The following is a 16,030-nucleotide window of genomic DNA, read 5'->3' as shown; positions in this document are numbered from 1 at the left end:
TTAATCCTTGAAGATCATATCAATGTCCAACAAGGGCTCTAACCACCAAAAACATCACAGTTTACTAACTTCTTTCACCAATATCTGGTCATCAAAATGTTGAAAACATATAAAGCACAACTCAAAAAATAATAAATTTTGCTTTTTTTAGCATTTATTTTACGTAAGTATTTTAATTCTTTCATATTCTCACTTGACGAAAATATGCAAAGCACAAACTGACTCAACACACGGAGTTACTAAATAACGTTGCTTTATTTACCACAAAATAAAATAATTTTTTGTTCAATATTTTAAGCCTTTAGGTCTGTTTTTTTTTATTAAATCGTGTTTTAATACATAAATCAAAATTATAAGTGATCATCAACAGGAAGTCACATAACTATCTTATTACCAACTGCATGAAGTAAATACAATAATTTCAAAACACATTTTCAAACACAAGACTCAATTTATGTTACTACAAATTTATTTTATTTTTTAAAATCTGAAGAGACACCTGGTTCTTTAAACATTCAGAAGGCAACTCTGATTAGCTGGTTCACACCCACACCCACAACCGCACCTTAACATCATGAAATATGCAATAACTGTACGATTTTATCAGAAAAGGTTCCATTAGCCCTAAATTATACATATGTATGTATAACACCACCAAATAATGATTTGAAAGCAGGCTGGCAATTGCGTGAGCAAAATTTTATTTCCATACATACACATAATCCAAACATATATACATAAAACTAATGCACAAAGTTGCGTGTATGTCGTCAACCAACCTAATGGAACTAACATGTTATAACTCATTTAACATGCACAATTAAGCTAAAACGAAAACAGACATGAAAATATTAACTTTGTTTGGAGTTTATGAACAAATTACACAATAGGCTATCCGAGTTATGCCCACCGAAGGTATCGAACCCCAATTTCTTACGTTGTAAGCCCCCAAACCTACCACTACTAAACCTTCAGGTTGAGATAACAGCTTAATTAAATGGGCACAATAACGGAAATCTTTACATGAACCATATACCAATTATTAAAACGATAATGTAGAACCTCGAGTTAGTGAAAAAAATGCAAAAAAATTAATTAAAGCAATTACAAAGGGGATCTTTAAAGCTTGTACAGACAAATGCAAGAAATAATTAGCTTATATATGTACATGCATACAGGATCTGGCACAAAATAACTTAAGTAGACACGTACAAGTTGTGGGAAAATAATATAACTGATAGCTTTACCTGTTGATACAAGTTATAAAAACATATATGTGACACGTTTGTGAAAAACAAAAGCACGATCTTACATGGCGCTAAAAAGTGATCTTGAACCCGTATTTGCTTATTACGACCTTATTAGGAATAGCAATTAAAAACGAGTTTGATGTCTGAGCCTGTTCATTTACTTATCGATCAGCAAGAGTGTTACAACTACTAAAGTTAACATTTCAGCAAAATGATGCTAAACATCATGTGATGAGGAATGTGCTACTGTCTATCATTTTCTACCTTACCTGGAAACTGCTGGTCAAATTGACAGGATGGAGGGTGTATGGGGTACGTACTGAACATTTGATGTGTTCGTTATATGATTTTATATAAGTGCACCAACCCGTACAGCTGTAGGTTGTATACTATGTATAGCTCTCTAAGCCTATGCGCTTATATCCAAACATTTTTTTTATTTTGCGTGCTAGCCCTAAGCGTGTGCGTATGAATGTAGTACATACAGACACACATTTATCAGTATAAATGCGACTGCACGAACTATTTCAGTAACCTTGGTTCTAAGATGTTGTGTACAATGTATAACTCTATAGTATTGTGAAATGTATAAAAACTCTTAGAAACGAACTTAACCGAAACACCAAAAATCGCCGTAAGATCCGCGAAAAGAATCTTATAACCCTTCGCTTTTTGCTGAACTGCAGAAAAAACGTGAAAATCAAACAGTATTTTACGATGAAAAAGCAGTAAATATTGTGGGTACATCCTTTCGAACAATTATTAATTATTATTTGCATTTGAAGTTTTTACGAGGTGGGAAAAGGTAAAGCTTCACACAGAAGCACTTCCCTATTTAGTAAAGCTTTACACAGAAGCACTTCACTATTTAATAAAGCTTTACACGGAATCACTTCCCTATTTAGTAAAGCTTTACACAGAAGCAATTCCCTATTTAGTAAAGCTTTACACGGAATCACTTCCCTATTTAGTAAAGCTTTACACAGAAGCAATTCCCTATTTAGTAAAGCTTTACACGGAAGCAATTCCCTATTTAGTAAAGCTTTACACGGAAGCACTTCCCTATTTAATAAAGCTTTACACGGAATCACTTCCCTATTTAGTAAAGCTTTACACGGAATCACTTCCCTATTTAGTAAAGCTTTACACGGAAGCACTTCCCTATTTAGTAAAGCTTTACACGGAAGCACTTCCCTATTTAGTAAAGTTTCACACGGAAGCACTTCCCTAATTAGTCCTAGTAACTCAGCGGTAAGATTAAGGGTTTATAAAGTTAAAAAAATCGGATATCGATACACGTGGCGGGCACATCACTGGTAGCCCATTGTGTAGCCTTGCACTTAACAACAAAACTTTCTGACCTAACGTTCGCTACGCAGTTTAAAGATTTAATCCGAATATGCTTCACGAATATTTTTCTTTTAAAAGGAACAAAACAAACATTATATCGTGCAAAAGTATCATCTAATCTGAAATTTCTGAAAACATCGTGTTCTTTCATTATATATGTCGCAGAAACTCCAATACAAGGTAAATGTATATTGTTAAAACAAGATAGAAACAGATCTTCAAACAATTTGAAAACATCAATACTTCCCTATAGATAACCGAAGACAAATTATATTTACTGGTCTAAGTTGACTTAAATATTTGACAAGTACGACAAAAAAAAACTTATCATGCTGAACTAACACGAATGACAAAACTGCTGGAAAATATCATAACATTTGTGTCTCTGATCCTAAAAAATACTATTATTTTGTTTACCAGAAATGAAATACTGCACATTATCGTCTGTAGAATAACACCTATTGTTATTCGGAATACACCTAACTGATGACACTTTAACATGTGTAAATAACTGACGCACATTACGAGCTCAACCATTTTTTTTTCTTAGGAATCTAAACACCAGCCCTAAAATATTAATAAATATTTAAATAGATGTAATTAAAAATTAGGTAAGTACATATGGAAACTCTGCTGTTTTGATTTATTCCGTTATAAGAAAAAAAATCCGTAAAATAAACAGCCTTGATGCATGTGTAGTAACTACGAGTTAGGGCCATTTATAAATTTCAAAACGTGTTGTACTCTTTCTAAAAGCCGTACTGGTTGTTCGATATCGAACAAAATATTTATATACTGAAACGTTGCTTAAATAACTTTTAATTTCTCGACAATTGTGGAAATATTTCGGTATTAAGTTATCAGTATTATTATAATACCATGACGTGTATCTATTGTTAAGAAGTCATACGAACCTCAGCAGATAAATACATAATTTGGAACAATGTTGGCTTTGAGAATATGACTAGACGTCAGTTTAAGTACAGAAACAAGGGGGACGAAGAATGGTAGAAAAGAATTCTACAGTGAGAACACTGTAATTATTCATCACGTGGGAGATTCAGTCACACACCTTAATCAATATACTGACAGTAAAATCTCAAGTTAAAATACGAATACAGTGTTTACAAAAATATACCCCAACCACTCTTCACATTTATAAAATGTTTAGCGTTACCTAAAGGAAGTAATCTACGTGTTGAATACAAAGATTTTGCTTGTACGAATTTCTTTTTGTTATCAAAAGTTGTCAAAAATATATCTCTTAGCGACGAATATATGCGCAGGACTTAATCATTAATGATACGTAGAGTTTGATCGATTGTTACATCTGATATTAAAGAAAGGAACGAAAAGCATGCTAATTCAATACAGAGTTGGAAACAAAAATAGTATATATATATATATATATTAGTAAGTACTGAGGCGAGCTATTTTGGGTCTTAGCCGAAGAAGTATTCACATGCATTATCACTTAAAGAGCAGTTTAGTTCCTTAACATTCAAACATTAGCATGACCAAAATGAAACTAGTCTTAAGTGATTAGCATTGTTCTTTCACAGAATGTCACGATAATGGATTCTGGGAAGACAATTAATTAGACTATTCATATTATTATTATTATTATTTTTTTATGAAAACGGACAACACAAAATATATTTGTGGCTGGGCAGACTTCGAGCATAAAAATATGTAATCTTAATAAGAGCCGGGAAGCTAAGATTAATAGAAATGCTCTCCGGTAATTTTCCCTTTTGATGTGATAATGAATTAAACTTGTCTCTATTACCTAGGATGAAAGATCTATTGTGATTAAAATATTCCACAGTAACTGCCAAATAATAATTTCAAAAATCTAAGTTATAAGGCAGATATTCCCAACCTGGGGTACATTTGCACTTCTCATGGGGTACATGAGTATAACCATGGTTTACACTTTATATGGTGTTTTAATCTACAGTCAGACAAAGTGAGCAAAGTGGCTCACATAATAAAATGATATAAAATCAATATAATTTTATCAATTTTTGATCCTTATATCTTAGGGGTACATGGGAACCTGTCAGAATGCCCAAGGCCAAGGGGTACAGAGGAACAAAAAGATTGGGAATCTCTGCTATAAGGGAAAAAAAAAAGTGTCCAAGAACATAATAAAAATTGGTAATACTCTCTGTGTAGTGGTCAAGCCGAGTAAAGCAGTTTTTGTAGCTATCATTTTACAAGGAATAATTAAGAAGTTGTAACACTGTAAAAGATAAGCTGAATTACATTGTGAAATTGGTAAGATATACAAACAATAGTACGAAAACACTGCATTAGATGTTACTATTAATATGCAGTTAGAAGTGAGACACTCAATATAATTTTTTTTTCAAGCTGAGACATTTAAGACACTTATTAAGGTATGTCTATGAATGAAACATCTTACTTAAAATCTACATTCAGGCAAGTACGATGAACCCTAGATTTTATGAGAAAACCATGTTAACTGCTAAAGTACTTGTTAAGTTTAAGATAAACAACAACAACTTTTTAATGTTGATAATAAATAGCTATTATTTTGAAATATTTATATCAAGAGTAATCAAAACATTTTATGTTACGCTTCAGAAGTTTAAATATACGTTTTGTTGTAGATCTTATAAAAAAAGCTTTGTGTTACACAAATACATATAATATACATGTATTCATAACATAAACAGTACCTTATTTTCTAAAGAAAATTACCATCTGTGATGTGTTAAATGATAACTCTGTGGTTGCGTTAAATGATTTGGACTGCTTATTCCCAGTTTTTATACAGGACAGTATAAGCTGAAGAAATAATGAATTAAAACTCGCACCCAATGCTAGAGAATACGTGAAAATCCCATCTTATTAAAATATCTTGGAGATTTTTTATCACAACGTATTTCTTAAAACATACTGTATAAAATAACCATTGTTGTAGACACTAATTTAAATTTAGATGTCATAAAATACTCACAGTATTAGTGTTGAAACAGTATGGTGAGTCTTAAAACCTACTGTACAAAATAACCATTGTTGTAGACACTAATTTAAATTTAGATGTCATAAAATACTCACAGTATTAGTGTTGAAACAGTATGGTGAGTCTTAAAACCTACTGTACAAAATAACCATTGTTGTAGACACTAATTTAAATTCAGATGTCACAAAATACTCACAGTATTAGTGTTGAAACAGTATGGTGAGCTGAACAATAAGTTTGTATTACATACACAAAATTGCAGCCCAAGTAGACAATTTTTACAAAAATGACAGCCATAGCTAGCTCAAAACATCTGTAGTTTCTACATGAGATAAAATATACCCACAACCACATTGTTAACTAAATTCTTACTGCAGAATATGCTGGATTACATTTTCTTAACTTAACAATTACAAAATTTGTTGCAGCATTTCAAATTCAACACATCGAACCAAAAGAACGAACCTTTGAATCTATTAACTGCAAAAGTATGAATACAGTTATTCCTCATAAATCGACCAATTCTGGTAATATTACTATTATTAGTTTGAAAACTACTACATCAATTTACAAATGGGAATAGGGTTCAAAGAAACGTATTCCAAGCAAACTCTAGTTATGGGAACAAATATGAAACATCTACAATCACATTTAGAATCCTATATCATAATTAGATACTTATCATACTGAAGTTAAACTACAATTTTTTTTTGGGGGGAGGGGGATTAAAACAATTTGAGAGTTACACAGAAAACACATTACATTTGTATCTGGAGGAGAAAGACATTTGTGTCAACAGTGTTGTAATCTTTAAAGAGTTTAGTTATTTTTTAGGATGACATTTGGTAATAATACACCATTCATTTGTCTGTGCCTGGAATGTATCAAAGAAGGTGAGAAGAATGATCACTTCATCAGCTTGTAGGCCCTCTTGTTAGCACCCTCGATACGCATCTCGTTTGACTCTGCCTATGAAAATTGAATAAGAAAAGAAAAGAATGGGTGGTTGCACTTAATTTCGAAATTAGACAAACTTAATGAATTGTCCATCAATTTAGACTTCAGCACATCAGACTCTTAAGCATAACAAATGTATTTTTTAAATTATTATAGCAATAACTGTAGAACTACTGCTTTAGCAAACAGAGCACAGATAAGCCATTTAAAATGTGAGAGCAAAAATCTATTGGATAATAGAAATGGCTTTAAACTCCCCCCAACACAATTGTTGAAGAAGAAACTTTTAACAGTATATGCTGAAGAAAATAGTCATTCCACATTTCTTTGCAATTAAGGGCATTTACAGACGTTAATCGCACTTTATACAAACAATTTTCTAGGTCCCATACTTCTCTGAAAATTACTTCCTCTATTTTTCATTATACCCACCAGATGGCTATTTGTGACAATGCAAGCTTCTGCAAAGGATGACGTGGTTAGTCTTGACTATGTAACTTGGACAATCTTTCCACAAACCAAAAGACCAATGAAAAGGGTCTTGACAAATTTTGTTGTGATTTCAGTTTTTTTATAGGCACATTTCTCATGAAAAGAGAGCTCAGTAGTTTCACAGTGTGATTGAAATGTGTAAGCCTTTGTCAACTTAAAATCCTTGTTTACTGTCTTGTTAATGGAACCAGGTGAAGTTCCCAGTTTCATTGTGATGGGTTTTGGGTTTCTAACTACATCCTTCACTTGTGGATGAGGGTAGTCCTCTAGATTGGCTTGGGATTCCATTGTTCTCCTAAATGCCATTTTGTGCTTTTTTTCTTCTTTCATACAGAAGCACTGAAGGTTTCCTTCTTCAAAACTTTGCGTTCTTAGGCTTTACATTCTTTATTAATCTAAATGTGCAAACATTTCTCTTAGGAAAAAGAACTACAAGATTACTTGTTTCGACATGGAACTGCCAAGCCACACCTCTTAACTGTGGCGATACATTCCTGCATTAGTAACAGTATATACACTTCCTTCAAATGAAGTGCAAATAACTCTCTCTGAAGATGTTACGCTGCTAGTACGCGCTGAGAAGCAATGACATTTTTCTTACATTAATTATATCACTATCCTGACTCCGTCACTTATATTCAGTTCTTGATATAAATGACCATTTCACCAATTTAATTAAAAGTATTACAGATGAATATTCCAAGCATTTACCTTAAACATTACTAATTATCATAAATCATAAAAATAATATCAAAACATGAATGATCTCTATAAATTTTATATTTTTTTTATTAAAGTTTAATATTTAAAAAATGTTAGAGAAAACATAAAAAACAAGACTGATAAATTATTTTTTATTTTATGCATTAACACAGTCATCTAAAAATTGCTAAAACTTCTCACAGCTAAAATTATATTTTAAAGAACTGGAGATTACACATTTGCAGAAATGGTTTGAAAAAAGTAAAACATGCAATATTAAAGCTACAAAAAAAGAGATAAACACGTGGTGAGTGAAGACACTCAGCTATCTAATAAAACTTTTATGAATTGTAGAAAACACTACTGATAAATAGTTAAAAAATCTTGGTCACCTGCAATTACTTACTTTTTGATTTATTCTTGTAAGCTGAGAATTTTGAGAGTCAAGTTCACTTCCCATGTCAATCGCCATGTTTCGCAGGTTTCCAACTATTGTACCTACCTGCTGGATGTTTTCCTCCATTTCATCTTCCCGTGCATCATTTGTGATCCTGGAAAACACAGATAATCAATAAACAAATGTTAACTGACTTCAGTTTTATTCCTGTAACATATCTTTCTGGCTTCTGTAAGTAAATTAAATAGAAATTCAATTTATTATTTGTGTGTTTCATATAATATGCACTTGTCGTGTAAAATAGTAACTACTTATAAAAATGTAATCCTGTGTCACAGTGAATTAGCTCACACAGATAATTATACAAATTCATATTTTAAGTTAATATTTATTACTAAGATAACATTTTGAAATAATAGTTCTAAGAAGGGTGTACATCTCCCCAGGTGAGCTTGTTACCTAAGAAACGAATTGTTTCATATATTTGTCATTTTCTAATGCAGTTTAAAAAGGTGTTTACTCTTTTCAACTGTATGATAAAAGCTTGGTAGGTTAGACAAGGTTGTTCTAAATGACTATATACACTTTTGTTTTAGGTTTCAGAAATTACTTAGTCTTAGAGGTTCAGTTAGAAGCAATACCCTCGGGGTTCATTTAATTCAACAGGTGTAGAAACTATTATTGATTGTGATAAATAACTTCTCACATTTCCTGGAAGAAGTGAATGTTTCTTTTGTTTATTATACTGTGAAAGTTACAACTGAGTTATTATTTATTTCTTTGTACATCTTTAGAAAATGGTTCAATTCTTCATTCATGACAACAACATTCGTCAAACTCAATTCTAAAGAGAATCCAGTTCAAGGAACAAGATGAAAATACAATAACTTTGGTTCCAGTTCTTACACCTTAACACATGTACTTCATGAAGCATTACATCACATGGAAGATGTAGACTAAAGAGTGCTCGTAAACAGCAACACACATTGAAGTATTAAAGATGTGATCCTTACATCACAAACTGCCATGTAAGAAATATATATTATATTGTCTACAAGACGTTAAATTAAATGAGTCAAAAATTGACCATTTAATTTGGTTTGCACTTAAACTCCTTTGTTGTATTCTCAGAAGATAGAATATCAAATGTTTATATACTACTGTAGGAGTTTCTATCACTGTATGTAGTACTTCTAGTCATAAGCATGCTTGTGGTATTCAGGTACACTAAACCTAAGTATGCAAAGAATAAATTAATTCAATGAACAAAATAAAACAAAGCAAATACAAGTTAACAAATGAACACAATTTTTATTCACAAATTATATTTAGAAATTTACTGTCACTCTTATATTTCCCTCCCAAATGGTTCCACAATATGCAATTTTGCAGCAACAGGCCTAGAAACATGGACCCTGAGATTAAATGTTCACCATGCTAATTACTAAGTCACAGCCATTCGTCCTTAAAGGAAGGAGTGAAAACTATACAGGAATTATCACCATTGAAAACTTGTTTTTTCATAGATTATTGGTACAAGGTGAAATGCACCTTATCCGTAAAGCAAGTATTGCATGATCACGAAGGGTGTAAAATACCAAAATGCTAAAAATATAATATTTCACAGAAATTTCAACTGGCATATAATATTTTGTTTCTTCTTGCCAGAAGTTTCGATTGAAACATGCATACACATGTGATATGACACAGTACATCATCAGAAATTTTACCAATTGGAAAATCACCGAGTCATTATTAATCAAATGTATCACAAATTAAGCTCTTATAAGCCACTGAAGAATAATTGCTTTCTATATTTATATGTGGATGGATCTCTGATCAAAATATATTTTTGAGATCATCTGTTTCAATTCAGTATCTTAATTTTCATTGAATATGGTATTTATTTAATCTTTTTTTCCTTGTTTGATGGTGAAAAGTAATTTACCAAATATCAACAGTAATACATCAAGATTACAGTATAATCTCCTTATGATCATAAATTGCAAATGTAGACTAAAGATTAACAAAGGTTTTTGTGCTTCTAAAGTAAGCTACGTCAATGACTTAATAATAAGGTGCACACATATATATAAACAGGCTATCATTCCTATGTCTTATATGGTTAGAATAACCACATATCTACACATATGTATGATACATTTGTTGTCTACCATCAAGCGGATATGAAAGCATTCAAACATGTCCATTATTTGAGAAAATAGTAAAAGGATCTTCATCAGCTGATAAAAAAAGAACTAAGCCATATGTGAGTAAACACCTAAAAACACAGTTTCTAATAAAGTTCTGAAATTATCACTAAACATTTTAATGTGGTCATTCTTAGTTAAAGTTATTGAAACTGTGAACCATATTTAATTTCTTGAACTCAAGCAGGTTTAATTTCATTAAAAAAGTAAATAAGCCATTAACCCTAAACCAAAACAACTGCATACTAAATCATATATTCTGAAGCATTCTACATATTATTACCTAAAATGTGGCTGTTGGTTATATACGTTCTTAAACATGAGCAACTATTACATTTGAATGAAATCATACTTAAGTATACAGAGAAAATAATGGTATAAATTTTTCAAATAATCTCACATTTTCTGTAATCTGTCTTTTTTAAGGATTACAGAAATTTTTAAAACTTTATGCATTAAATATCAATAATTATAAATTAATTAATTTAAGAATTTTATCACAGTTTTTGATGCACCATGAACAAAAAATATTTGTACAATTACTAGAACTATTAAATATGTCCGACACAGAGATAAGACTGAGGGCAGATAACAGATCATTACTTCATGTGTAGCTCTCTCCCCAATAACATCATACCTGTGATGATAAACTGTGAAATAGTAGCCGTTAGAAGAGAGAATGCATGTTTCAGTTACAAAAATATTTCTGATCGAGTGTTTCAATTGCTTTCTTAACTGTCATTCTAGCAGTCTCAAGTTACCTTGCATCAAATGTCAACTTAAAGGTCAGTTTAAACGCAGAGTTATTTGAAATCATTCAAATGAACGGCCTTAATTGGTATTTAGTATAAAATGTCAGGTAGAATTAGTTGATGAAACTATAATATGGAGAGTGACTGAGTAGCTTTATGGTCTTAGTTGTATGTTCAATTTAAATTTGTCTTTTATTTTTTAATTATGAGTTTGAGTAGAAAAGGGGAAGAGTCCAATTTTTCTGCTAATCTAGAACTCATGATTTCATATGAGGTTTAAAATGATTCACTGTATTACTGATTATTCTTACAGAAATAGTTTTAATAGTAAAATGCATGAAATATTATTAAATTTATGAAATAACCACCAACACGACTGCTTCTTATCTATTACAAACAAGTTATTTGTTCAAGAGACTGAATCTCTATTATTTTTTTTCATGGTACCCAAATCATTGTATAAGTAGAAAATTCATGGCAGTATTTCATCTATTTTATATGCAACTAAATGAGGAAAACCTATTCCCATTACATAGAACAATGATAAATTTTTATGATACAAACTGTAAAAGAAAACACTGTTAAAATGAAGGTGTTAAGATATAAAAATTATATGGTAATTTTAGAGGAAGTGTTATTGAACAAAGGCAGATGTTGAGCTCACCAAAACCATGACTTTGTAACTATGTTGATGAATCTTTGGACGAATACTAATACCCCCCCCCCCCAAGTTTTTAAAGTATTAACAATGGTCCACTGTTAAAGTGTAAAAATTACATTATCATTTAATTAGCCTACTACCAGACAATGTTATGCTACATATCTGTGACTATTTATCAACTAATGACCCCAGCTGAAAATCTTCACGCCTTCAAACTGTTGTATAATTACTTCAAACTTAAAACTCCAAAAATAAAACAGTTCAACTAACTTGGTAATATAACCTCCTTTAGAACTTGCTCCATTCCTTCCATCTACAACCCTTGCTGGTTGATCACCTACAACCTTCCCATCCTCATTACCTTTCCAGGTGCTCATATTTTCTCGAAACGTTTTTACTCTGTATCAAAACAATACATATACATTTTGGTGCAAGTCTTTGCAAATAAAAATAATTACTTTTTCTGAAAAATTAAAAGCAGAAATAAATAGTTACAGTGATTTAGGATCACACTCTATACATAAATATTGTTTCCTAGAAAAACAAATAACTTTTTTTTAAATTTTCATAAAATAAACATCATTAACAATAAAAACATTAAAACATGCTAAAAAGATGGTTGCTACATGCTCTATGATTCAATAATACAGCTTTTTAAATCATAGGAAAAGTGACATCAATTCATCTTCCCTATCACACCGTACTTACTTGGCCCAGGGGCAAACACACAAACCACAACATTTCTCCATTCCTGTTAGGTTTTTCTCGGCTTCTTTCATATCTGCATTAATTTTGTCCATGTTCTCTTCAACTCTGTCCAGTTGTTCTAGATGGATAAACAAATAATTACACAAAGAAAAAACATTCTTCTACAGCCCTAAACCTATTGTATCTTTTCAGGTTTAACACATTCAACATAAATAAAATCACTGTCACTGAATACTAATCTAACAAAAAATACTATGCATAAAAATTAACTTTCACTGATTCTGTAGTACAATGATCTTTTAGTGTAGAACACTTGTGGAGCTATAAACTTCTAGAAGGCTTGTCATTTAAAAAATATCACATTATGGCACATAACCTGAAGTTTTATTTTGAATTTATACATATGCATGAAATGTTGTAAAATATGTGTTGCATTATTAATTACTTCATTTCATTTGTAATGCCTTTTAATTTTACTGCAACCCCCCTCCCCAACACGTATACACAAATTTCAAAACTTGATAATAATTAGGCCTTGAACTTTAATCCTATACTAAAACCCAGCAAGCTATTGGCTCTAGCTTTATTTTTTTATTTGTAATATTATTACCAATAATCTCTCAAAATGTCAATCTATAAAAAATTACTTACATTATAGAAAACAAACAGTATAAGGAAAGGACTCCATGCAGAATATTAAAACAATTTTTAAGTACTTTGGCAATAAAATGTATTATAACTTTTCGATGGAAATGTTATTTCAATCAGTTTCAACGGGTCTCTAAGGAGAAACTATTCTCCAACTTCAGATTTTATTCTTTTTTTTTCAAGGATTATTATGTATCATGTACATTAGCCACATTTTTTCTTTTCTAAAAATATGCTAGGGCTCTTGGGGTAAGGGCTGAAAACCCAACCAGCAGCAAGGGCACCCAACTGATGACCTAGCACAAAGGGGGTCATAGAAGTTTTTGGTAGCTTGCCTGTTACCCATAATTAAGACCATTTATTATTAATTGTAATTATTACTGTAGACTTTTAGCAGCTCTTCTGGTAGAAATTATTACATAAGTGTACACCATCTTGAAATGTACATAGTCATTACTCTATAGAAACACAATCTTACTCTTCAGTAGGATAACAAATGAAAAATATATAAAAATGTTTCCAAGTGTAAAGTACTTTCTGTGATAAAATCTATCAAATAATTACGGATTTAGCTAGGAAAAACAGTACAGACAAATAATTAACTGAAAACTCTAGTGGAAACTGTGCTTTTGATTGTTTATAACAAAACAATAATTTTAATATCTTAAACTAAACTGGGGGGGGGGGTATGATATGATGAGCATGGAAAGACTACAATTTTTAAAAAACACAATGCATCATTTATGAAAGGTTACAATCTTACTAAAACTTTCTTTCATTCTAACTGATATCCAATATTATTTGAGAAAAACACTAAACTTGTATCATATTTTACAACTCAGTGCTTAGGGAAAACTATTTTGTACTGAGCTATGTGAATATTCTCTTTAATTTTAGTCTAAAGTCTATAAAAACTTTTAAATTTTTGGTGCTTATTTTGCTAATTATATTGATTGGTTCTTGGAATGTCTGTTGTTCAAGGTAGTTCAATATTCTTTCCTCAAACGATAAGTGCCTTTTTTTTTGCAAATAACAAGGAAAGGGAGCATAACAAAACTTTCCCATAAGGCAAAGCTATATAATACATGCAACTGCCAATGCTAGCCTCTCTTTCTCTGCCTCTTACTAATATTGTATTTCTTTTCTATGATAAGAAATTTTATATACTCACAGCTAAACGGTTTACCATTTTAAAAATAGTCTTAACAAAAACTGCCTATCTTAACCATTCTTGTATAAATTTTATTTGTAGCAAAAAAAAAAAAATCTAGCAATAAAATATTTGGATACTTAATTTGTTCTATTCCGGTAATATTTGTGATACACATTTCTTAACCACAGAAAGTTAGTATAGTTCTAGGGTCTTTCGTCAAATATCTTTAATTTAGTGTATCAGAAATTTTTTTGATATATATACATATTTGAATTTACAAACAAAGAATATTCCTAAGTACTGATAGTACTAGTTTACTTCTGATGCTAACATAACTTAATCTGTCATCTAGAAAAAAATACACTGTATAGACCATGACCTTAACTCTGAAGCCATGCACAAGCAAGTGTTTACTAGTTGTTGTTTTTCCCACTAGAAAATTCAGAACGGCACTAGTAACAACACTATTTTTGTCTAAAATTAACTATAACTGTGCCATGATTAAAGAATAATTATTTCATGTATTAAATGTTAATAAGTACCTAAGTATCTTATTCATATGTATAAATGTTCTGTGTCATGTTTTCTTTTCAAATACTTCTGAACATCAAAACTCATTCTAATCAAACATTTTTATTTAAACTGTTTCACAGAAGTTAAAAGATGCTTCATTTAGATCGAAGCTGGTGTATCTAGGCCATTAGAACCTGAAATGAAAATGTCTATAGAACCTTGCTGCTGATGGCCACCCTATACTAAAATGAGTATTTATAACTGGAAGATATAGTTTAAATGTGAAGAACTAGTGAAGCATTAGTTGCCAACTGGCCTAACATTTGTGTTAATCAGCTATATGGCATACTCAGGCTAAGTATCAGGAAATGGGGATAGTGAGACCACAGCTTCAACTTATTTGATAGTTGCCAAGACATATAGAACATGGGCATACTGGCTTTACACTCACCATCCAAATTCTGCTGTACAGTTTTACCAGCAGTATGGTTAGAAATATTATGCTCAAATGGTTGCTCGATGGAGATAATAATAAAATAGAAATCACGTAAACTGTAGATGTTTTCTCCTTATTCACCTTAATTTGTCTAACCAGCAAGTGAAAAAACTTTGTTAATAACAATTATAATAACCTACTGCACTCAGAACATCGCAATATAAATGAGGGGTGTATTGATACTCAACAGAACAAACCCGTGAATCTTTCTTCGGAAATGCGTACTCGTAATTTTCATCTAGTGGCTTCTAATTTTTACTAGCAAAACCGCAACATTTATCAGCAAGTTGTTAGTTTGCAAGCATTAACTTTGAGTTCTATCTGAATGATAATTATACCCACTAAATATTTTTCCCGTCAGACAATTTAAATACTCACCATCATAACAATTTTACCTGTGGTAGTATAATGACATATACACGATGCATTTTAGCCTAAAACTTTATATCCATATGTGTTTAGGATATTTTGGGACTGACACAGCAGTAGGAATAGATTACTTGATGACATAATTTTGTAAAAGAGCATTAAATGGAAGTGAGTTCTTTATAAATATTCAACTTTACAGTTATATCCAACAAGATACAAAAACATACAATAAACAGTTAACAATCTGCTTCCAAAGCAAGTTTACATCTAGATCTTCAGTAAATTAGAGGAAATTATGTTATTTCAAGTATTATTCTTCATGGTAAGAAGTATATAAATAAAAAACGTTTTATAAAAACAATCATAGCAAAGTTAGTAAT

The 16,030-nt window shown here is 31.0% G+C and overlaps 1 protein-coding gene across 6 annotated transcripts in view; it reads right to left on the bottom strand.

Annotated features, from left to right (window-relative positions):
* Positions 1–236: 236 nt before the first annotated feature.
* The window catches only part of LOC106458312 (synaptosomal-associated protein 25-like), a 46,918-nt gene continuing 31,124 nt past the window's right edge, over positions 237–16,030 (bottom strand). For all 6 annotated transcript variants that reach the window (XM_022384483.1, XM_022384485.1, XM_013917811.2 and 3 more), the window contains 4 exons: positions 12,472–12,589; positions 12,034–12,162; positions 8,150–8,294; positions 237–6,561 (listed from right to left, as the gene is read on the bottom strand). In XM_022384483.1, coding sequence (XP_022240191.1) covers positions 6,499–6,561; positions 8,150–8,294; positions 12,034–12,162; positions 12,472–12,589 — 455 coding nt within the window. In that variant the 3' untranslated portion in view covers positions 237–6,498. The remainder of the gene's footprint in view (positions 6,562–8,149; positions 8,295–12,033; positions 12,163–12,471; positions 12,590–16,030) is intronic.

Source organism: Limulus polyphemus, unplaced genomic scaffold, assembly GCF_000517525.1.
Source record: "Limulus polyphemus unplaced genomic scaffold, Limulus_polyphemus-2.1.2 Scaffold442, whole genome shotgun sequence".
Classification (NCBI taxonomy): Eukaryota; Metazoa; Arthropoda; class Merostomata; order Xiphosura; family Limulidae; genus Limulus; species Limulus polyphemus.
The sequence above is the reverse complement of the archived record's forward strand: the minus strand, read 5'-3'. Positions and strand labels throughout refer to the sequence as shown.